Genomic DNA, 24,760 nt, shown 5'->3' on the forward strand with positions numbered 1-24,760 from the left:
TTTTCTTTGAAATGTTTCTAGTGAATATATTATAAGAGATTGGACAGCTGTTGGAAAACAATAATGAACGACTTTTTCTTGGAGTAAAGAATATTATATAACGACGAAGTCCACTAGCTGTATTCACAAACTTTTAATATTAGATTAGATGGCAGAGTAAATAATATATATGCAAGGTGGGGGAGAAGGAGATGAAGAATATCACAGAAATCCAAATCCCCCTAATATTATTGTAGCAGTCATGAGTTCTGTGGGTGTATTTCGTAAGGTGGAAAAGGATGAAAAATCATATTGGATATACACATTAACACATCCCGATGAAGCACTAGCCATGGATCCTTTTTTTCTTTGTCCTCGTGCGCGTCTCAAACTCCTAAAGCTCAAACTAAATATGCCCGTTGATGATGATGATGATGATGACGACAGCGACGATGGTGGTGGTGGTGACGATGGCGATGAAGGTAGTGGCAAAGAAGAAGACGACGACGATGATGATGATGGCAAAGTAGATGGCGATGAAGATGGTGGCAAAGTAGATGACGATGACGATGATGATGATGATCCAAAAGACGATGAAAAAGATGCTCACGAAAATGGTGGCAAAGTACCTAACGATGACGATGACGATGACTTTGACGATGACGATGAAGATAAATATGTCGATGATGATGATGATGATGATGATGATGATGATGAGGATGATGATGAGGATGATGATGATGATGAAGAAGAAGCATCCCATGTGTATTTTGGTGATGATGATGCTATTCCTGAGTTGTCCCCGTACAATTCATCCCCTCACTTCTTCACCAAAGGAAATGGTGATCAGCAAGACAAATCTTTGCTTGATTGTGACCACCCTGGAATCTGTAAACTCCCTGTAGTGCCTCTTTTTTGGTGCAACAATGAAGAACCTGATCGTGAAGAATTCGAGTGCGGCGCATGCGAAATGGATATGCCCAGCGCAAGCTATTTTGCATGCCTCCAATGTAGAAAAAAGTTTCATAAAGAATGTGTTGAATCTCCACTTGAAATCAAACACCCTTCCCACCCCTATCATTTTCTTCGCCTTTACAGTTTTGCAAGCACGGAAATGATTTGCAACCGTTGTAAGGAAGTTGTCTTCGACATGTTTTATCACTGTACTACATGTGATTTGAGTATGCATCCTGTGTGTGCGATGAAGACGGTACCCTTTGTTTTGTCGTGATAAGAATAAGCGGTCGATGTGAAATTTTGAGACGCTGTGAGAAGCGATGGGTCCAACATCTGGACCGATCGGTCCACTTTAAACCAGCCAAAGTACTAGAGTGTATCAGACCGATCGGTCCAACATCTGACAGAGATCGGTAATATTTCCTTGACGGCCAGTTCGAGTTTTCTTAGCCCGTTTTGTTTTTCTTATGTCTGTAATAAACGACTTATGCTTTGTGTTTTTTGAGTTTTTGAAGCTTTGAGACTTTTGTAATTTATCTTTTGCAGATTTGAGATTCATTCATTTTTCTTCACAATTGGTGAAGAATTCTAAACTCTTTTACTCTTTATTTCATCAGTCCAATCTCGTTGTGTTGTTTCTTTTGCTATGTCTAAGTAGTTTCTTAACTGGGATTTGGGTTTCTAAGTAGGGGATTCAATGATTTGATTGTTGTTAGAGATTTTAAACTCTTATATTCTTTTTATTTACATGTTCTTAATGCTATAATATAACTGATATATTACTTTCTAAGTTTTTCTATGCATCAAAAGTGTTCAATGTGAATTGAACAATGTATTTCTAATCAACTAAAATTGATATTAGAATGCACTGTGAACTAAGTGGACTTGTTTGATGATGCAAAATTGACTAAGAGGTTGCAAATGAAAGTTTAGCAAATGAGTAGTCAACGTTAATGACTAATTCCTAAAAAGGGTTAGTTTAATTTTGTGCCCATGTTTGTGAACGGTTCTTTGTAGTTGAATTTCTATTTCGTTACTTTATTTGTTGTTGATCTCTGAATTACCATGTAACCCAATGTTCGCTATTATACAAGTTTACTCGTTTATTCCCTACGCATTTTTATTAAAGAACATAAAAACCAAACAAATATCTTTTGCTTTAGCTAATTAAAACTCTCATAAATCTTTAGTGTACCACGGGTTCTTGTGGATCAACTCTGAATCAACTAGCTTCGATTAAGTGTATCCGGTAAATATTCGAACAATCACGTTGAAGTTGCTGATTTTGGATCTCATGTACGCTTTATCTCTTCTTCTAGATAGTTGTGATGGCACTACTTAATGATTCAATTAATAGGGTTTTTTTTTTCTTCTTAATTTTGTTAAGAGGAGGGGACACAATTGTCTCCCACCATTTATTACTGTAAACAAAAAAAATTGCATCCTAACATTCTGCGGGATCGGAGTCCCATTTGCATCATCAGCTAATAACTAAAGAGTAACATCCGTACAAGAATCAAATAAATGCAAACCCACATCTAATGAAATCCCATAGTCGCTAACCCATATGCTAGACGATTAGCCACCCTATACACATGAGCCATACATACTAACCAGTCCTTAGAAAAAAGCATTGGCCTAAGCACCAAGATAGGCAGGGGATGAGAATCCCTTTCCCCAAACTTCAGAAAAACCAACAACCAGCTCCAAATCCACCTCCAACTCCACCAGTTTGAACCTATGATCCCATGCAATCAGTCCCATAGTATAAACCCCATAGTTCTACCAAATGGGTTGTGAAAATCCCTATATGTACCACAAACCCACTGAGCCAAGATTCACCATATTCCCTAATAGCACTATCAACAGAGGTTAGACCTGAGTTCCCACGAGATACACCATTCGTGGTGACTTTAACCCACCCATCACTTGGTTTCATACAAAAAATTAACCTCTCTACTCGAAACTTTGGTGTGTCTTTTACTCCTACTCATGAGTGAGTCCTTGTGGCATTTGTTGCTAGATCTTTGAGAAAATGCACCCTATCCCAACAGTTGCCTCTGTCCCCAAAAACATATATGCATCTCAATCTTCAACCCCAGCAAACTGCCATGCTAAAAATAGTGGGCCACTCAGCCCTAGCCCCATATTATCAAATAACCTTTGCAAAAGTGAGTTATCAAAAAAAAATTTACCCAGGATGAAACTGTTTTTTGAGCCAGGCGAATCAACTTAGAAATAACCATCATCTTGAAACTATTCTTAAGCCTAATCACCATCATCTTTGTGATCACCTTAAACAAAACATTACACAAGCTTATTGGCCTAAAATTGGGTTATCCTCTCGGGCTTTGCCACTTTCGCCAAAAACACTAGTAACACATCATTTGTTGACCTCTTAAGCACACTTGAATCAAAAAAATTCAGTACAAACATTGTTATCAAATTCCCCACAACCTTCCAACACTTTTGATAAAACACCGGTTGAAAACCATTCGGTCGTGGGGCTTAAAACTACCATACTCTTCACTGCGATCTCAACTTCAGCTTTCGTAAACTGTTTATCTAAAGCAGCCTTCTCATCTCTACTCAAAGCCGTGAAACCTCTTTTGGCATTATCTCCCTGTTCGTACTAACCCCATCCAGCGAGTATATTTCCCTGTAATAATGCCAATTTCTCCAACTCACCCTTGTCCACCACCCACTGGTCATCCTCATGCTTTAGGCATTCTATTGTTTTTCTTTTTCTCCAAATAATAGTAGAAAGGTGAAAATGATGTATTCTTATCCCCTAGAGTAATCATATTTTCTCTTGATTTCTAAAATCATAATGTCTCTTCCTGTTCTAACAACACATCAAAGTACCTCAAAAACTGTTCTTCCTTAGCAATCAAGGCAACTTTGTCCCAAAAAAAAAAGAAGAAGCAATCAAGGCATCTGTTTGAGCCGTTTCCAACAACTCTTAACTCTACAACCAATTTTTTCTTCCGTGTATGGAAATCACCAAAAACTTCTTTATTCCACTTTTTTAACTTCCACTTTAGTCGATTAAGTGGTTCTAGTGTTGATAACCCGGAATCCCACAAAGTATGACGTAATTAAGTATTTAAAACCTACATGATGCAACCAAGCAGCTTCAAAGCAAAATGGCCTTCTCGGTCCAGATTTTGTTCCGGACATAACTACACACACAATAAAACATGATCTGATGACAAAAACGGAAGATGTTGCACCACTACTTCGTACCACTTTAACCTTGCTTGTGCACAATACAGAACCTAATCCAACCTCTTACAAATGAAAGTACTCTCCACATGATCCCTTTTCCATGTATACCTCCCACCCGTAAAATACATGTAAATCAATGATAAATCAACCTCTAACGATTTGATTTGATTTCAGTTAATTGGGTATATTAAAAAGCATATTTTCAATCCTAAGCAATTGATGTTAATTTCAAACTATATAAGTTTCTACATCTTTATAAAAAAAACTGTTGTTATAAATTTTGTCTGCCACTATACTACGATACTACGTTGTTATAAATTAGTTGGTTTTAAAGATAAAATTTGATCTCATTCATCGCACGCACAACACTTGTTTACATACGATTTAGAGTTAAGGAGATGTATGAACTATAATTATGTTTGATGTTGTATAATTTTACGAAGAGATGTATAAATTAAAGGGCTCTAGTGGGACTTCTTTAATATTTTGTGTGATGTTGCAGTTGACATTGTCCTACTCCTACGTGATCATGTCCCCCTCTTTTTCGTCCACCTCTTATTTTGAGAAAAAAAAAAAGAAAGATCGCAATAAATAACGACTTTTCTAGCTATAACCAAAAAAATTTAGAAAAAGACCTTAGGCTTAGGTCCTTGACCAAAAATTATTAATATATAAATCAATTTTAGCTGTATCTTGATGGATTTTATTATATAATATAGAAGACAAGCATGCTGCCATGCTCAATAAGCCGGATCCCAATAAGCCCGTAGTTGTTATTTTCAATTAGAAAACGAAATGGTGGACAGGTAAACTATAAAAGTAATTAATGATCAACGATGAGATGTTGTTAGGTAGTGGTGGACAAGTAATGATCAATATGAGATGTTATAAGACATAATATAGAAAATACTTATGTTGTGCTCAATTTTTACGCATTTTCTTGTAGACGTTTCTAATTAGTCCATTTGATAGACAGAACATGTAGTTTGTTCTAACTATTAAAACCGTATAGTTAAACTAATAGATATTTTTCAAATTTAGATTTTATCAACAAATAAGATGTTTCAAATTCAGATGATCGCTTCAAATACGAAATCTAATTTGAATTTTCGATGATCGCTTTAAATAGTAAAATAGCAATCCTACTAACTGTTTTTTATGGATGTTTTTAACAAAGATTGTAATTCTTTGGAAATATGTTGTAATTTCATTAATTTGAAAATATTTTACAATGACGTCTTCGAAAAAAATTACACCACTTATTTAAGATTGTGTATTTTCATTATGTTATTATATTCATATTATTTTATTCCAACTCTTCTTTCTACTAGTTTGTATTTTACTATGTCTATTGAAATGTTTATATATTTTCTAACTCTGTATATATTTTCTATTCTTAATAACTACTCCCTCCGTTTCAAAATATAAGATGTTTTAGAAAAGTTTTTTGTTTCATAATATATGATATTTTCAAGTTTCTATGCAACTTTTAGATTAGTTTAGTATTTTATATTATGCAGTATTGTTTCTGATTGGTTGAACTTAATCTGCGTGTTTTAATTAAAACATCCTATATTTTGAAACGGAGGAAGTACCATTTTTTCTGCTAAAAAAAAAGTAACTACCAATTTTTTTGTGATTCGGCAGTCGGCACACATTTTTTTTTTATAATAGAGTATGGATGAACTGAAACAATTTTAATTCCAATAACTAACATTAATACATCATTTCAAATTTAAAAGGTTTTCATATAATTCTTCATCTAACCGAAGAGTTTTAGAATGATTAGAACTGAATTTGTATATATGCCACATACGGTAGAGTTTATTGATAGTAACTTTTTATATATACTTTCTCCGATTCAAATTAGTTGTTCTTTAAAGTTATTTTCACAAGAATTAAAATAATTAACTAAATTTTTTAATTTATCTTTTTTTTAAAAATATATTTTTAATACATTAAAACAATTAGGATAAATTTAATTTTTTTACCAAACATATGTATTGAAATTCTAAAACGACAATTATGAAACAAATATTTTACTCAAGCATGACAACTAAAGAAACCTGGAAAGAATATTATATTTGGTGATACATGTTCATTCAAAATTGTGTAAATCATAACACATGGAATTTTTAAATCCATATGGAATTGTAAATTTTTGAAATCAAAACACATGGATTTTGAAATAACATGTTTTATCCTTAGATTTGAACCCTTCTATTTTACACTTTCAAATCCATTCAAATCCATTTAAAACATACTGTGGATTTTGAAATCCAAAAAACAAATCATTAAATGAATAACATGGGATTTTAACAAGTATTTGTAAATCATAGAACTAATAACACCTAATTTTGATAAGTATTTTAAAATCAATGATTGAATAATACATAATTTTTGTTTGGATTTTCAAATCCATTAAAATCATGAAACCAATAACCCCTCTTAGTCTATATATTTTTTTACTTCCGCTCGTTTTTCTTCCGATCACAACTCTTAATTTTAGATAATTATATTTTCCAATTTTCAATAAATTTTTTGAAGATTACATTTATTTATGGTAGTTCTTCATGTCTTTTTTTACTTTACTTGTTTGTTAGATCACTATCGAATTATTGTCATCAGAAACTATTAAAATATTTCATAATATAATACATCAGTATTAATTTTTTTGAAATGTTTCTAGTGAATATATTATAAAAGATTGGACAGCAATAATGAACGACTTTTCTTTGGAGTAAAGAATAATATATAAGGACCAAGCTTAGCTGTATTCACAAACTTTTAATATTAGATTAGATGGCAGAGTAAATAATATATATGCAAGGTGGGGGAGAAGGAGATGAAGAATATCACAGAAATCCAAATCCCCCTAATATTATTGTAGCAGTCATGAGTTCTGTGGGTGTATTTCGTAAGGTGGAAAAGGATGAAAAATCATATTGGATATACACATTAACACATCCCGATGAAGCACTAGCCATGGATCCTTTTTTTCTTTGTCCTCGTGCGCGTCTCAAACTCCTAAAGCTCAAACTAAATATGCCCGTTGATGATGATGATGATGATGAGGATGATGATGACGAAGACGAAGACGATGATGATGATGATGATGACGAAGACGAAGACGATGATGATGATGACGATGATGACGATGAAGGTACTGGCAAAGAAGACGACGACGACTATGACAATGAAGTTGACGATTATGAAATCGATGACGATGAATATGATGGCAAAGTAGATGGCGATGAAGATGGTGGCAAAGTAGATGATGATGCTGCTATTCCTGAGTTAAACCCATACAATTCATCCCCTCACTTCTCAAGTGATCAACAAGACGAATCTTTGCTTGATTGTGACCACCCTAGTATCTGTAAGCTCCCTGTAGTGCCTCTTTTTTGGTGCAACAATGAAGAACAGAGTTGTGAAGAATTCGAGTGCGGTGCATGCGAAATGGAAATGCCCAGCGCAAGCTATTTTGCATGCCAACAATGTGGAAAAAAGTTCCATAAAGAATGTGTTGAATCTCCACTTGTGATTAAACACCCTTCCCACCCCTCTCATTCTCTTCGACTTTACAGTTTTGCAAGCAGGGAAATGAAGTGCATCTGTTGTAAGGAAGTTGTCTTTGATATGTTTTATCACTGTACTACATGCGATTTAAGTATGCATCCGGTGTGTGCGATGAAGACGGTACCCTGTGTTTCCGATCATCCAAAAAGCCATCACCACCCTCTCACCTTATTCCCTGCACAAGCTTCTTTAGTTTGCACTTACTGTGCAATGATTGAGAAGCTTGATCCCACATACATATGTATCGAGTGTGTCTTCGTAATCCATGAAGGCTGTATCGGGTTTCCACATGTCATAAGAATATCCCGTCACCCCCACCGTATCTCTTTTACCTCTTCTCTTCCATCTGGAAATTTGTCTTGCGGAGTCTGTCGTAAACAAGTCGACAACAACTATGGTGCATACTCTTGCAAGAAATGTGCTGCTTATTTTGTTCATTCAAAATGTGCAACACACAAATATATATGGGATGGAATCGAACTCGCAGGAATACCAGAAGAAGAAGATGAAATAGACGATGGTGAGCCATTCAAGAGGATTGCTGATGGAATAATACTTCATCCTTTTCATAGTCACCATCTACAACTTGAGATCGATGATGCTTCTGACATAATTAAGTATTGTCGAGGGTGTGCCCTTCCAATCGGTGAAGATGAATTTTATTCATGCATGGAATGCGACTTCATCCTTCACGGAAGTTGTGCAAATGCTCCACGCATGATACGACATCCTTTATATCCACATCCACTTACACTATATGTTGCCAACATGGTACCAGCTAATGCTAAAGGTACATTCTTTTGCGATAAATGTCATCGTGATGGTACTGGCTTCTTCTATTGGCATTCTGTAGGAGAAGATAGCTTCTGTTTAGATTTGCAGTGTGCCTCGATTATAGAACCCTTCGAATATCAAGGCCACCAACATCCGTTATTCCTACCTTGGAACCCAGATGAGAAGAGAACACTATGTCAAATGTGTAAATACGAAAGCAACCTATCAAAATTAGAATGCACGATATGCAATTACTCTATATGTTATCGGTGTGCTGCCTTACCATACAAAGTAAGGTACAAGCATGACAATCATTTTCTCACAATTTGCGATGGGAAAGAGGCAAGTGATCTACCAGACTGGTGTGAAAATTGTGAAGGCAAAATAGAAGAAGTTAAAGAAACAGGTTATCGCCCGCTCTCATATGAGAAAACAGAAAGGCGATTTTATAAATGTAGTGACTGCTGCACCGCTCTTCATGTGGATTGTCTACTTGGGAAAGACATGTACATGAGGCCTGGTAATACTAAAAAAGAATACCTCTCTTATTCCATGTACTCATATAGACATGACCGCCAAATAAAGTTAAATGTTCGGATTCTTCTCAACGATTCCCTCTCCCGACCAATCTGTACCAGATGTAAGCGCCGTTGTCCATTCCCAATAGTTTTTAAAGGGAAAAGTACATTATTCTGTTCTTGGAATTGTATAGGAAGGAACATCAATTTTAAGAGTACTTGAAGTACATTCTTTATCATCCATTTTCCCTAATTAAAATTTGAAGTATGTAATATTTCAGCTATGTTGGTTTTTTCTTCTTCTTTTAAACAATCAATTAATTTTGAGATGTAATTTTCTACTTTTGGAAAAAGTTAATGTGATTTTATTATATTTGTATATCTTAGAATTTAGCTACAATATCTCTATAATTGTGAGATTGCTATTTTTTCCTCTATTTATAGAGGAACTTTATTTTTTTCCTACAAAGGGTTCTTCTATAAATAGAGGAAAAAATAACAATCTCTATTTTAGAGGTGAAAATAGAGGTATGTTGGAATAAAACTCACCTCTATTATAGAGATCTCTATTATATAGGAAAAAAATAAAGAAAACCATTGGAGATGGTAAAAGTGCGTGTTTTTCTCCCAAGTAATTAGGTTTGTTATAATGAGGATTTTGTTTAAGCAGTTTGAGAAGCAGAACGCCCCTTTGTATTAAATTATTGGTGTAGGGATGATATAAGAGAGGTAAATACTAAAGCAGCTAAAGAGAGCTTTGAAGACGGAATCAGATGTAATATTTAATGAAACCTAGAAAAACAATCCAACTAACCTTGAGACAGAGTAAACAAAGGTTGATGATAAAAGAGACTAAAACATCAACTCCGATTAGCAATCTTTAATGAGAAGGATCTAGACATGGATGGGCTTGCGGATCTAAAAAGAAAACATGAAACCCATTAGTGGCACATAAACTGAGAATGGACATGTGACCCACATGTTCCCCAAGTTGATGTATCACCTCAGTTTCTTAAAACAAGATGTACATGATATAAAGAACCATCCACTACTTAATATCACATCAACAACCGTTGCCTCACACCAAATCATTTCTCCTCGTAGCGAAATTATAATTAAGCAAAGAAATTGGTCTAACTTAAGGAAGCATGATCTTCAGAGGGATTACCTTCCCGCTTTGGTCATTGACATAAGCAAGGATTTAGGAGATACTTTGAATGACCAAAAGAACTATCATGGGGTTTTTGTCTTCACTAGTAGGAATAAATAGATTTTAGAAAAAGTGCTACACAATAGAATTAGTATATATTAATTTATAAACAATTTGATTTAAAAATTCATTTTAGAGAGTGTAGATATTATTACACTATTACATATATCATGGAGCTATGATGATTCCTATGCATATCTTTCTTAATGGTTTCATATTTTGGATTGGACTTTCACTTAGGTTGGTTGTGGCCTATTATTTTGTGAAAGCAAGTTTTAGAAGGGAATATTTTTGTAAAAATAATAGTGAGCTACATGACCACATATCCCAACTTAAAAAATGTATAGGTAATTACACAAAATAAATATATTGCATGAGCACATGTATCAAATATATGATGGCATGTGCTCAAAATCACAATTATTTTATTCTAGTATATTGTTTGTCAGAATTCGGCATTGACTAAGTATGTCTGGTGTTGACCAGCAAATTTTTTTTTTTAGTATTAGAAACAAAAGTAATAAAATTGTTTTGTTGAATCATTTATGGTTAAAAACATATCTATATCCAATATAAAGATAGAGTATATATGTTTAATGCATTCAATCTTATAATAGTTAGGTTTCTGTTTAGAAGTTTAAAACTTAAATAAAACTGAAAATTAAAATCATTTACAGTTTTTAAGATATAGAAATTTAAACTAAAACAAGAAAATTCATGTTATAATAAATAAAATATTGACAGTATTTACTTAATATTGCAATTCTTTGGTAAATCTACATATATCTTTCTGAATACTAATTATTTTAGAATTATAGTATTTTAATATTCTATAATGCACACGTCAAACAGCTGGTGGGACATAGACACTTGCTTCGTAGCATAATCCATCTTCTGGTAACAATCTCTTGCATGAAATACTTTGATCAAATATGAAACTCAAATGAACAACCACATGTTGTACAAACATGAGAGTCAAATACGACTTCCAAGCACAGTTTTCTGTCTCGAAACACTCATCAGCCTCTGGTACAGGTAGCTTCATTCCTTTGCATCATGGAATCGATATTATACTCATTTATTGATCTAGACCCAATATCAGTCATTTGATTCACCTTCAGACACATGACGACTCAACAACAATCCTCTAAAGCACTTTCACAACCCACATACAGCTCTCTGATCCTACTTCCATGATCAATTCAACACTTTAGATGTCAAACCCTTAATCCATTGCTGCTCTCTGGATGTTACCGCTTAGAAAGTCATGATCATTCTTATGAGCTGAAACAAATGAGCATAATAAACCTGAAACACTAAACACACACATCAATGCATACTTGTTGAAAACATACAAGCATTTCCCATCAACAATATTTACAATCAGCCTCGTGTTCCAGCAATCAATCATCTGAGTTTAACTACAAAACATTGAATTTACAACACATTTTTTTCAGCCATTTACACACGATCTCATACTTCCAAACATAGTTAAACACAAGGAGTGAGGGAACCAGAAAAGCAATAGACCATTAAGATTACTCTTATATTATTATTATTTTTTTTTTTAAAGAAAGAGTTTGTCATACCTTGAGATCTGTTCTATGATGTGTGTCAACCACTTGTTCAGGACTTCATCAGAAACTACCATAAACTTTTGTGAATCTTCAAGAAACAGCTCTATGATCAGTGGATAGTCTTTCGCTCTCATACCTTTGATTCTCATGGTTCACCATCAACATGAAATAGACAACAAGTCCAAGTGCTAACCTTTTATTTGTTTTTTTTTCCTACAGCTAATACCTTTTTCCGTTTTTGGCATAAAAAAACAAATTTTCTTTACATAAGCAGCCCTTTTTTTTTTTTTGCGGGTGGCCCTCAAAAACTTAGAGACGGCTGACATGTGAATTTCGTTGTTTTGAGTGTGATAGTTATGGTAATGGCTTCTTCTATGAGCATCGCTGAGAAGACAAACCCTTCCGGATAGACTTAAGGTGTGCCTCCATAATTGAACCATTTGACTATAAAGGCCACGAGCATCCCTTATTCCTACCTTGGAACACAGAGAAAAATATACGATGTCAGATGTGCAAATATGAAAGCAACGATTCAAAGTTAATTTGCATAGAATGCGATTATTATATATGTTTCCGTTGTGTTACCTTCCCATACAAGGTAAGCTATAAGCATGATAGTCATTTTCTCACAAGTTGCAATGGAAAAGAGGCAAGTGATCAAGCTGGTGTGATGTTTGCGAAGGCAAAATAGGAGAAGTAAAAAAAAGGAGGTATCTTGGGTTTAGAAAGAAAACAGAATTACGATTTTATAAATGTGATGGCTGTAGTACAGCTGTTCATGTTGATTGTGTGCTTGGGGTAGACATGTACATGAGACCTGATAAAACTATGAAAGACTACATCTCTATTGTCAGGCTCACATCTAAGGGTACGAAACGGAAAGATCTTTGGATTCTTGTCAACAACTCTCTCACCCGGCCAATTTGCACTAGATGCTTTTGCCGTTGTCCATTCCCAATATATTTGAAAGGGCAGAACACAATATTTTGTTCTTTGTATTGTAGTGAAGACTGATCATCAAAATAGTTAGGGAAAACGATCTTTATCCCCTTTATCCCGTCAATTTGAAGTATTTTTGTTTCGGGTTTTGTTGTATTTCTTATTTCTTAAATTTCGTTTTAATATGTAACTTTTAAAAAAAAATGTTTGTATGGCTTTACTTTTTGTATTTGCATTACCTTGGATTTTAGCAACTAGTTTACAAAAAAGAAAAAAGGAAAATGGCTTTAATATATATGACGAGTACTTAAGGCTTATCTATGTTTGAAACCCAGCTACAAACCACGTCCATTCCCCCGAAACCTAAAAAATTAAGTCTTAGATAGCCTAATTTGCTGACCAGGTACTTAACTTTGTTTATAAGATTTTAGGATATATGCCGACTGAATTAGGTCACACGTGTATTTATCTATCAGGTCAGCTTACAACAGAAACCAGCCGAGAGAGAGATCTAGAGACGTGACATCGATGACAAAAAATACCGTAGTAACGCTTGCCAACTCCGGTTTATTGATATTTATTTGAATTAAATCGTTGTGGATCACCGGTAGTACTTTTAAGTTCGATGTCAAAAATTTCAAGTGGGAGTTCTTCAATTTGTTTAAAGTGGCAACTAATATTTTTTTCCAAGTGGAAGTAATAGATGACACTTTTTTTCTGTTTGACGATATCGATTGCAAGTTTTGTTGTTTGACAATTTGTGTAAATATATTGATATAGTATATTAGTAGTATGACAACTATTATGTATAGGCAAAAAAACAGACATAATCATCTATATAGAAAAACTAGTTGTGGATATGTACATTATTCATAAGAAAATATGAAATAGTTTTTTTTTTTTTTTTTTTTTTGTCAAACCTATGAAATAGTTTCATTTCATTTAACTTTATATGGATTAAACCTTTTTTTTTTACTCCTAACTGTTAGGAATCTCAGAGTATTCATAATCTATAAATGAAAGACATGCAAATCCAATAGTTGCTATTTTAGTATTTTAAGTTGGAAAGACATAATGGTCGACAAATGTGGGATGGAATGGAATGCAACTTCATCCTCCACGAAAATTGTGCAAATGCTTCACGCATGAAACGGTACCCCTTATATCCACATCCACTTACAATAAAAGTTGCTACCAAAGGAATTGGTACTGACGAAGGTATATTCCAGTGTAACCAATGTGCGTGTGAGGGTACTGGCTACTTTTATGAGCATCATATAGATGGAAGAAACTTCAAGCTAGATTTACGGTGTGCCTTGATTACCGAACCATTTGCTTTTCAAGGCCACAAACATCCTTTATTCCTAGCTTCGGAACCGTACGAACTAACACTATGTCATATGTGCAAAGAGGAAAGTGACGATTCTAAATTAATCTGCATTGAATGCGATTATATTTTATGTTATCGTTGCGCTACCTTTCCATATAAGGCAAGGTATAAGCATGACAACCATATTCTCATCATTTGTGATCGGGAAAAGGGAAGCGGTCAACAAGATCGGTGTGAAATTTGCGAAGGAAAAATAGAAGAAGGAGAAATGCTATTCTTTTATAAATGCCATGACTGCTGCATCGCTCTTCATGTTGAGTGTTTACTTGGGACAGACATTTACATGAAGCCTGGTGATACTGTAAAAGACTCCGTCTCTGTTCTCGTGAAGACATCTAAACTTACGAGGCCGAAATGGATAGAATTTTGGATCCTTCTTAACAGTTCTCTCAGCCGGCCAATTTGCATTGGGTGTCGGGACCGTTGTCCATTCCCGATGTTTTTCAAAGGATACAATGACAAGATATTTTGTTCTCAACGTTGTATCAGAACTCTTTTGAGAAACAATTCTATCAGACATGTTGCGTAATGATTGAGTATCCAAGTTAATTTGGGGTCGTTTTATGTTTCGGAGGTTGTCTTTTGTTCTCCTTAATTTTCATTGTGAGTTGTAACTTTCTATTTGTAATGTTTTATCCCGCATGCATTCAGTAAATGTACCTTATCTGATTAAAATCCGTTTTTTTTTTTTTTTTGACCAAGATTAAAATCCGTTTATCATGATTATTTGATGGGTATTGTGGTAATGTTGATCTGATGGAAGTAATATTCTCTCAGCTTTGAATACCAACGTCAGTGGAAGCAGAGTAACATTTCACCAATAAATGAGTTAAACTGGATCAAACCATCATCACCCTAGTTTGTGAAACAGGAGTACTCGTTTTGAGTCGTTTATAGAGTGTTTTTATGCCTTTTGTGTCTTTTTGGTCGTGTCTTGAGTCTTGTACAGGTTTAGGAGCCTATGCTGAAGATTGGAGGCATTTCGCGTCAAAAAAGAGCAAAACGGTAAGAAGGAGAACATGCTAGGAAGAGTCAGGAAGTTTTTATAATAGATGATGGTGAGCCATTCAAGAGAATAACTGATGGAACAATACTCTATCCTTTGCATAGTTACCATATGTAAGTTTGAATCGGCAGAGCTTTGACATAAATAAGTATTGTATAGGGTATGCCCTTACAATGGGAGTGAGACGGACACTAGGGAGTTTTGCTGTCGTGAAATAGTGTGCTTCTTCCAAAGCTGGTGATTCGTTAAATGTATCTGATCGGATTACATCTTGCTTACCACGATTATTATATGGTTGTGTAGTAATATTTGATCTGATTAAGTATTATAATCCTCTCAGCTTTTGTCATGTGAGCTCCGTGTAAAGTTGATGTTGTCTGATATAATCTATAACTCCATCTCCAGTCAAGTATTTAACCGATAACCCTTGCGAAATGCATTGCCTGAAAGAAGCAGAGGAATGAGCATGAGAAATCGTATTTTGTGTGTAGATGAAATGTTCTTGAGAAGGATAAATCTCACACAACCTTAATCTACTGGAACTGATCTGATTAGGAACAATATTGTCAACGATTTTGATGTTAGCCTGCAAAACAAACCGAGGTGACACCATTCACTAAAACCCGTGTCACAGACTGAAACAGCGGAATCAGAAAAGAAACCTGGTAATACTTACGCGGTTTTCGTTTAAGATTTCGTCACCAGAGATCATATTTTCAACATCTTGTCCTTCTCTTCGGATGCACACAATGCCATATTCTTTACAAATAGTTCTTACCTTCAAAACCCAATATTGAGAAAGGAACATAACTATGAGTAAAATCGATAAAACACATCTCTGTTTATGTGATAACAATGCTGCCTTGGTTTACCTGTTCAGGGATCCAAACACCGGGAGTGCAGAAAGATTGCAGTAAATCCGAGCCACATAGTAGCATGACTTTGAGAGACTCTAGCATTAGAAACGACATACTATAAATTTGTCATTTGCGTAGTGGTTAACACATATGATGAAACATAGCAACCACATTGAGACGATCCAGCAATTACACAAAAATGCAAATGACATCAACTATGAGTAAAAAGATGCCAAAGGCCACAAATGACACAGTTTTATTGCAGTTATCTTACCCTCAGGCACAAGTCGATTTTTGGTAAGGAAAGTCTTGACCCTTAATAAAACCGTCAAAGTTCGTTGGTAGGTGCTTTGAAATGCCTGTAAAAACAGCTTCCACAGTTTTGTAAACAATGCTCTGTTCCTCTAAAGAGAACCTATTAAAATATTTTCGAGGAATGAGAAAGTACCTCCCATGGATCAACCATTACAAAGTCAGAGCTATGACAGGCCAGATTACACATTTCTAAACGATGTTCTGCAGATAAAAGGTCCTACACAGAATCTGATGATTTTATTACATATCTAAAGGAAATTAAACAGAAGAGTAAGCAGAAGAACTTTAGGAGCTCATAGTTTCATCATCACCACATAACATGTCCATTAGCGTTGGTTTAGAAAAACAAGAGGCATTAATTGAAAAAGAAACTAAGATTCTCAAGAAGCAATAGTTATATTATACCTTCTTCTTGTATGCATCATTAACAGGAGACATATAGCCTCCAAGAACATGAAATCCATTTGAGTGTAACGCATCTCTCGCAAGCTCTAAAGACGAAAAAAGAGAACTTATCAGTCTGATGTAAAGAAACATATAAATTTGAACAAAAGGTCTCAGCATCAACGATATAAAACTTTGGTTTAACATGATGAACATCCAGAAACCTCTTAAGTTAACACAATCAATACAACAAGGCATAATCTAATCTAAGCTACTTTAGACAACAAACACTGATCATAATGCCTAAAAAATATGTGAAATTTCGGATTGATCGTATCGGAAACACGAAATTGATAAACATAGGAACGTTGAATTCTATATAAACTGATCTAATAAAATAAAAAATAAAAACTCACCAAACAGGCGTAAATGCATGAAAGTAGGAGGATTGAAACTCCCAGTTGCCACAAGCACTACACAAGTTTTGTCCCTGCTTTCACACAAAAAATCGGAATAAAATTCAAACACCCAGAAATTTACTATAAACATTGTGAGAATCTCGTCATCAAAATTTACAAATTCGGAAATAAAAAAAGAGGCAGATGAAGGGAATCAAAAATCGAGAATAAGCTTCGAAAATTTTACTCAGAGTTTGATCCATCAGATAGTTTATCGACTGGTAAGGGAACATCCATTGAACTTTGATGATCGAATTCGAATCGGAGTCTCTCTAACGATTACGCCGGCGAATGTTTTGTTTCAGGGTGAGATAAAAACGACGACGACGACACGGTGAAAAGAATAAAGCGAACGACATCGTATATGTATAAAGTGGTGAAGAGTTTAATGAATTTAAAACGCAGCGTTTTGTATAATCAGCGAAGGTTTTTATAAAAAAATCTTTAATAAGGGAAAACGAAAATGAATCTTTATCCCTAAAATTTTGAAATTCAAATCCGCGCTAACAGTCTCTCTCTCTCTCTATATATCTCTAGAGAAGGTCGTCGGAGATGTTTTCCGTCAAGGAGAATCCGAGGGGGAAGCCAGCGAATGTGAAGATTGAGAATCTTTTCGTTCAGATCTTTGAGAGGAAGAGGCGAATCGTCGACCAGGTTAAGCAACAAGTAGATCTCTACGACCACCATTTAGCCTCCAAATGCCTACTCGCCGGAGTATCTCCTCCGTCGTGGCTTTGGTCTTCGTCTCTACCTTCCCAAACTTCCGGTAGTTCCTCAATTTGATTTCAGTTGCTCAATTTTTTACGGATCGATTTCTTCTCCTCGTCAGCGCAATTTTAACTGGGTATTGTTGCTGTGAAGTTGTTTGATACTTTACCGGAGATGGATTGAAAGATTATAAAGCTTATAAGCATAATTTGTCGTTGAATTACTTTGATAATACGGATTGAAAGATTTAGAAATGGTATTAGGGTTCATAAGCACAAAATTTGATGTTAACGTTTCCTGTGAATAGGTTTTAGGAGCTCGTGCTGTTTCAATTACGATTGAATAGAAGAGTTTCTGGTCGCGATTCTTACTTTTGATGTTTGTTTATGTGTATACAGAGTTGAATAAGGGGGAGATTATATCAGAACTTCTATTTCCTTCTTCAAGACCTTCCATCATTTGTCCCTTTTCATACCAACGGCCTGTCAGGTTTCTAGCTGACAATGTAGTAAGACAAGACCTGACGTCTGTGGTAAATAATAACCCAATAGAAGAGCAGTTGCTTGAAAAGGAACCACAACACGACCTCTCACACAACTTAGTCAGACATGTTACGAATCATTCTCATGAGCAGGATGGTAATATTGCATCTCCTAGAGATGTCCATGAGAAAGAGGGATTGCCAGAAAGTGTCTCAATCGATTGCGGAGAGAATCAAAGTTGTTCATCTCCTGAACACTCTCAGAATCAGACAGTTGAAACTAATCTTGATGCTACATTTCCTGGATGTAGCCAAGGGGAAAAGGTTCTCAAAAGTGTCTCAACTACTGGTTGTGAGCGGAAACCATCTCCTCCCGGTTATCGTCAAGAAGAAACTGATCCAGACGCTTACCTTGACCCTGGATTATCACTTGCTAAGATGCAGAGATCAAGGTCACGTCAGAAAGCTTTGGAGCTTCGTAGTAGTGCCAAAGCGTCGAAAAGCCGTTCAAAAAGTAGAAGTGATCTCAAATCTTCTCCCGATGGAAACATAGGCTTTGGGATTGCTTCTTTAAGGTCTGACAGTGTTAGTGAGATAAAGTTATTTAAGCATGATGAGAATGATGAAGAGTGTCGAGACGAAGTAGAGAACAGTAATTCTCAAGATAAAGGAGGGGATCAGTGTATTAAAACTTGTTTAACTAGAGAGTCTTTTACCTTGCATCAGAAAGTGGATTCGGTGAAAAAATCTTCGAGCGAGGATGCTTATGCTTCTAGTGTATCAGAATCTCTACCCGAGTCTGGTCATGTGAATGACATTGACATATTACAGTGCAATGAGAAAGTTAATGAAGTGTCTGCCGAAGTAGATGAGCAAGTGGATGATCCCAAAAGCAGAACTTGCAATGAAACAGCTTATCTCGATGGAAGTACTGACCAAATGGATGATCCCAAAAGCAGAACTTGCAATGAAACAGCTTATCTCGATGGAAGTACTGACCAAATGGATGATCCCAAAAGCAGAACTTGCAATGAAACAGCTTATCTCGATGGAAGTACTGAGCAAGTGGATGATCCCAAAAGCAGAACTTGCAATGAAACAGCTTATCTCGATGGAAGTACTGAGCAAGTGGATGATCCCAAAAGCAGAACTTGCAATGAAACAGCTTATCTCGATGGAAGTACTGAGCAAATGGATGATCCCAAAAGCAGAACTTGCAATGAAACAGCTTATCTCGATGGAAGTACTGAGCAAGTGGATGATCCCAAAAGCAGAACTTGCAATGAAACAGCTTATCTCGATGGAAGTACTGAGCAAATGGATGATCCCAAAAGCAGAACTTGCAATGAAACAGCTTATCTCGATGGAAGTACAAGATCTAAAAGCTCAAGTCAAGATAGCGCCAAGGAGAAACATCAAAAATCAAGCAAGTCCTTTTCTGGTAACTTTCAGTCAAGATATTCGAGTCCCTCTCACTGTGCCGATCATGAAGTAGAATTACCTCAAGCAATACCTGTGGTTAATGAACTTTCTATGATAACAGATGCTGGAACGAGCATCTTTCAGTCTGAAATCATTGCAAGATCCAGAAGTAATGCTCGAGAAGATAGATCGAAGACCGAGCATTCAGGCTCTCTATCTTCTGCAATTGATGTGGAGCCAAGAGATTCAATTTCAATACTGCAAGGTAGCCATGTAAAAGATTCACTGGATCCCTCTACTGTTGATGTGGAAAGTTTAATAGTTGAAAATATAACTAGCAATGATCAATCAGAAGAAAAGGGTGAATGTGTTGACATGAACAGATGTTCAAGTGCTGAAAGGGTAAGCCAAACTGGCATCTCCCCAGATGAGACCTTTTGTGCGGGTGCAATCCAAGGTTCTATGTCCAAGACCGAGCTTTTGGGCTTTTTTGAGTCCCCTTCAGTTGAATTGCAGTCGGTAAACTCAGTAATTCACTCAGACGATGAAAGTGTATCTTTGAAGCCCATTGCTGTTATTGGTGAAGGTTCATTAGTGGAGGAAGATAACAATGGTGTATCGATTGAAATTAGCAGTATTTCAAATTCTAGAAGTTCAAACCAAACTGATATCACGGTGGTTGAGCCATTGCAGGTTGAGTCTATTCTTCAGGAAAGCGGTACGCCCGAAAAATTGATTGACCATTCTAAAAGATGTGATATTAGTTGCGGGTCCAAAGAAGTGCAGCCACTGGGTTCAGTGACAAATGCTGGGAGTAGCCAATGCCATGAAAGAATTAGTAGGCCAAGAAGCTCAGCTACAGAAGAGAATTCAGCAAATGAATATAAGGCTTTTTCTGTTGGCTCTTATCACAAATCGGCTGACAAACTGGTTGAAGTTAGAGAAGGAAATTCATCGCTGAGAACCCCTAATCGCCCTGCTTTTGTGAAGCCTGAATCAACCCATATTGATGATAATGAAAAACGCAATTTCGATGAGGTTCCAGTGAATAGTCAAGAAAAATCAATGATGGAGAAGGTCCCCACTCCAGCACCCGCTGCAAAGGTGTCTTATGTCCCATCCCTTACTGATTTTGGAGTAAATCTCTTGGCAGATAGTGAAATGGATGACATTGAGGAGCACAATGGGTTAAAGATAGAAATGGTACAAGAAATGGAATCGCATGCAAGCCACTCTGGCTTAAAAGTAGGAGAGGATGAACCTGCAGAGTCAAATACATTTACTGGCCATATAGATGCATCGAGAAAGAGAGCTCAACATGAAACATCCTATGAAAAAGGTGTTCCCCCAATTACAGGAGATGGAAAATGTACAGAAACAGAAGATTCTCATGATCCAGAGAGCTCGATTCAGGAATTTTTCTGCTCTAGTTCCTCCATTGGGGGATCCATGCGGCAGAATAAGCGGAGAAGAACCCTGGAAAAAACAACTAGTAGAGGGCTTTCGCCAAGCCCAGGGGTGAATATTCTTTCCCTATGTCTTGGGACAGCTCAATATATGAGAATCTTGAACTGCTCCTTCCTTCCAAATGTAATTAAGATGCTTTTTAAATCGTGGGATTTTATATTTTGCAGGGAGACAATCTCGAGTTAGATTCTGTTAGGGAAACAGTACATCATCGGGAGGAAGTTGCATGTCACAACCTGGATAACTATGACGTTGAGTTACAGAAGATGATTGGATCTGCATCTTCAGATCACTATGGTGTTGAGTTACAAAAGATGATTGGATATGCATCTTCAGCTGAGTTACGATTTGATGAGGTATGTGCACTATTTCTCTGTCCTCGTAAATTTAATGTCTTTTAAAAAGTAATCCCTTTTCCTTGAAAAATAATATTGGTTCCATAATAATTTCTAAATAGTTCAAAAATAATTCCAGAATAGTTTCTCTTGTACTGTATGATGTGCAATTAACCGGAAAATGGATCTTTACAGAGTTACTTATTCAAGGAAGCTGGATTGATGAGTCCTGCCTCATTTTCCTTCAGACCAGAACAGCTAAGTGTACAGAGGAGTCAAATTGCTCCAGATCACGGAGTTAGATCAGAAAATATTCACTTTTTGCCATTTGCTGGAAAAACCTCACATGGATTAGCTAGTTGCATTGTTCGCGATTCAGATGGTTCTCCTTGTATACCACCCTTGGGTTTGATAAGCTCAGACGATGGAAGCCCCCCTGTTTTGGAGGGATTTTTAATTCAAACGGATGATGAAAATCAAAGCGGCTCCAAAAACCAGTTAAATCATGACAATTTCCAACTTCCAAGAACTACAGCAGAAAGTGCAGCCATGATAGAGCAGATTTGCAAGTCTGCTTGCAGGACCACTCCGTCATTACATCTGGCTAAGACATTTAAGTACGATGGAAAACTAGAGTTGGATCAGTCCGTCTCAACTGAGCTGTTTGATGGCATGTTTTTCAGTCAGAATCTCGAGGGTAGCTCTGTCTTTGATAACTTAGGGATTAACCATGATTATACAGGAAGATCGTACACTGAATCTCTGCCTCTTTCTGGTGCTGGCTCATCTGCTGAGGCTAGGAATCCTTGCACGTCACCGACTGAGAAGTTGTGGTATAGAAGTTTGCAGAAGTCTTCCAGTTCAGAGAAACGAAGCAGTCAGACACCAGACCTACCTTGCATTAGCGAAGAGAATGAGAACGTAGAAGAGGAAGCTGAGAACTTATGCACAAACACTCCAAAGTCTACGAGGTCAGAGAAGCAAAGAAGTTCAATTCTGGAACTTCCTTGCATAGCTGAAGAGAATGAAAACATGGAAGAGATATCTGAAGCTGTCAATGAAGCATCTGGTTCTGAAAGGGAGAATGTCTCTGCCGAAATGAAAGCTCTTGGTGATGTTAATGAAGAAGACCCTATGAAGTTTCTTCCACTTGTTTCTGAAGCCAAGATTCTTGTTGATCGACAGAGTCTAGACTCTGTCAATACTGCATTCAGCTTTTCCGCTAAGTGCAACAGTGTCAAAAGTAAAGTGGGAAAGCAGAGTAACCGAAGGTTCACGGGTAAAGGTAAAGAGAACCAAAGTGGAGCAGGTGCTAAAAGAAATGTTAAACCACCTAGTAGCAGGATTAGTAAGCCTAAGTTGTCTTGTAACTCGAGTTTGGCAACTGTAGGTCCCCGGTTACCAGAAAACGAACCTAGGCACAACAACATTGTCTCCAACATGACTTCGTTCGTTCCACTTGTGCAGCAGCAAAAACCAGCACCTGCACTAATTACAGGTAATTGTTTTCTCTTTCCAGTATGAAGCTTTTGAAAGTTCCAATAAATTGGAGGTATCATTTTGCTACCTTCTTGAGCTACTTATTCACCTGATTTGACCCTATCTACGTTTCCCTCAGGCAAGAGGGATGTCAAAGTAAAGGCCCTGGAGGCTGCTGAGGCTTCAAAACGGATTGCTGAACAGAAAGAGAAGGATCGTAAGCTGAAGAAGGAAGCTATGAAGCTTGAAAGGGCTAGACAGGAACAGGAAAATATGAGAAAGCAGGAGATAGAGAAGAAAAAGAAAGAAGATGATCGAAAGAAAAAGGAGGCGGAAATGGCTTGGAAGCAAGAGATGGAAAAGAAAAAGAAAGAAGAAGAGCGGAAGAGAAAGGAGTTTGAGATGGCTGATAGGAAAAGGCAGAGGGAAGTAGAAGACAAAAAGGTAAAGGAAGCTAAAAGACAACGCATTGCAGAAATTCAGAGACAACAAAGAGAGGCTGATGAAAAACTACAAGCTGAAAAAGAATTGAAAAGACAAGCTATGGTAAAGAGCCCTACTCCTCTTGTTCTTTTTTTCAAAGCTTTGTTTAGCTATTGTGATGTTGGAGATTTTGCTAAATTAAAAATAACGACATTTTTAGGATGCGAGGATAAAAGCACAGAAAGAACTCAAAGAAGACCAAAATAATGCAGAGAAAACCCGAGGACAAGCGAATACTAGGATCCCTGAAGTGAGATCAAAGAGTAATTCCAGTGACAAGGTACAAGTCTCTCATCTTTGCTAGACATTTTAGAGATGAAATCACTTCTAATAAATAATAATTGTTGTGCTTTTAGGTGATAAGCAATCCAGGGAAAATGTCTGAAGAACCCTACTTGGGAATTGAAGAAATGGAAGAGTCGTACGACATCTCTCCATACAAATGCTCAGACAACGAAGAGGAAGAGGAAGACGACAATGACGCCATGTCAAACAAAAAATTCGTTCCTACTTGGGCCAGGTTTTGTTTCTGAATTGCTCTCTCGTTCGTTAATGTTCATTTCTCACTAGTCAATTACCATTTGTGTTTACCCCAACGCTTCTTATTCTTACAGTAAGAGCAATGTCATGCTCGCTGTCATTCCCCAACAAAACCTTGATCCAAAAATTACTTTCCCTGTAAAACGAAAATGCGATATAAGCGAAGGTAAGATCTCTCGATTACACTTTATTAAAAATAAAGTTTCATACTAGTTTTCGCCATACTTATGGATAAGTTTTGTTTTGCATCTCCTAGTTCTTTTGCCTCCAAGGTTCCAATCAAGATAGCATAAACTACGAGAAGCCAAAGGTCAGATTTACAGTGACATTAAAACTTAGAACCACCACAAACAAAGTAAGTATCAATGTGTTTCAAGTTTCGTATCTTTTGCTGGAAATGAGGAACATAAACATTAGTAGCCTTGAAGCTTAAAAATTAGTTTGTGAATTCTCTATCTCTCTTTACTTATTGTAGCAAGGTATCCTACTATCAAAATCGAATCTCTTAAGGTTTCTTTTTTTGCTTTCTTATGTATGTGATAGTGAATGGGTAATGTAATAATTAATTTAGTCATCCCTATTGACCCTCATGTTCATACATAACGGCTAGTTTAATATTATAAGGTTCTGTTCTTGATTCTTCTTAGTGGAAAGAAGAGCCAGGCGCTGAAAGC

General features: G+C 36.3%; 2 protein-coding genes and 1 pseudogene across 6 annotated transcripts; 2 read left to right on the forward strand and 1 right to left on the reverse strand.

Annotated features, from left to right (window-relative positions):
- The first annotated feature begins 149 nt into the window (after positions 1-149).
- On the forward strand, positions 150-12,836 carry LOC104761629 (uncharacterized; annotated as a pseudogene).
- A 2,355-nt stretch (positions 12,837-15,191) lies between these two features.
- On the reverse strand, positions 15,192-17,549 carry LOC104761630 (nicotinamide/nicotinic acid mononucleotide adenylyltransferase). Of its 3 annotated transcripts, none has more exons than XR_015589117.1 (9): positions 17,359-17,549; positions 17,130-17,203; positions 16,735-16,820; positions 16,463-16,546; positions 16,289-16,373; positions 16,030-16,129; positions 15,834-15,935; positions 15,685-15,743; positions 15,192-15,600 (listed from the first exon to the last, which is right to left on the reverse strand). XR_015589117.1 is itself a non-coding variant. In XM_010484747.3 (9 exons), the coding sequence occupies exons 1-9, from the start codon at positions 17,406-17,408 to the stop codon at positions 15,504-15,506; spliced, it is 717 nt and encodes a 238-aa protein (XP_010483049.1). In that variant the 5' UTR covers positions 17,409-17,549; the 3' UTR covers positions 15,192-15,503. The 3 variants fall into 3 exon arrangements, 2 of the variants coding, with proteins under 2 accessions (XP_010483049.1, XP_087355819.1); XM_010484747.3 differs by having other exon boundaries at positions 16,030-16,109; XM_087499693.1 differs by lacking the exons at positions 17,130-17,203; positions 17,359-17,549 and having other exon boundaries at positions 16,030-16,109; positions 16,463-16,557.
- A 41-nt stretch (positions 17,550-17,590) lies between these two features.
- Positions 17,591-24,666, forward strand: LOC104761631 (uncharacterized). 3 transcript variants are annotated; one of them, XM_087499692.1, is made up of 11 exons: positions 17,644-17,937; positions 18,278-19,801; positions 19,904-21,300; positions 21,417-21,605; positions 21,780-22,869; positions 22,975-23,082; positions 23,203-23,609; positions 23,707-23,826; positions 23,903-24,066; positions 24,161-24,252; positions 24,343-24,666. In XM_087499692.1, exons 1-11 carry the CDS (start codon positions 17,724-17,726, stop codon positions 24,372-24,374), a joined length of 5,337 nt encoding a protein of 1,778 aa, XP_087355818.1. In that variant the 5' UTR covers positions 17,644-17,723; the 3' UTR covers positions 24,375-24,666. The 3 variants fall into 3 exon arrangements, with proteins under 3 accessions (XP_010483051.2, XP_010483053.2, XP_087355818.1); XM_010484751.3 differs by having other exon boundaries at positions 17,636-17,937; positions 18,278-21,300; XM_010484749.3 differs by having other exon boundaries at positions 17,591-17,937; positions 18,278-21,300; positions 21,780-23,082.
- The last annotated feature ends 94 nt before the right edge of the window (positions 24,667-24,760 follow it).

The sequence above is a fragment of the Camelina sativa genome, chromosome 18 (genome assembly GCF_030686135.1).
Source record: "Camelina sativa cultivar CO46 ecotype springtype chromosome 18, ASM3068613v1".
In the NCBI taxonomy this organism is placed as follows: domain Eukaryota; kingdom Viridiplantae; phylum Streptophyta; class Magnoliopsida; order Brassicales; family Brassicaceae; genus Camelina; species Camelina sativa.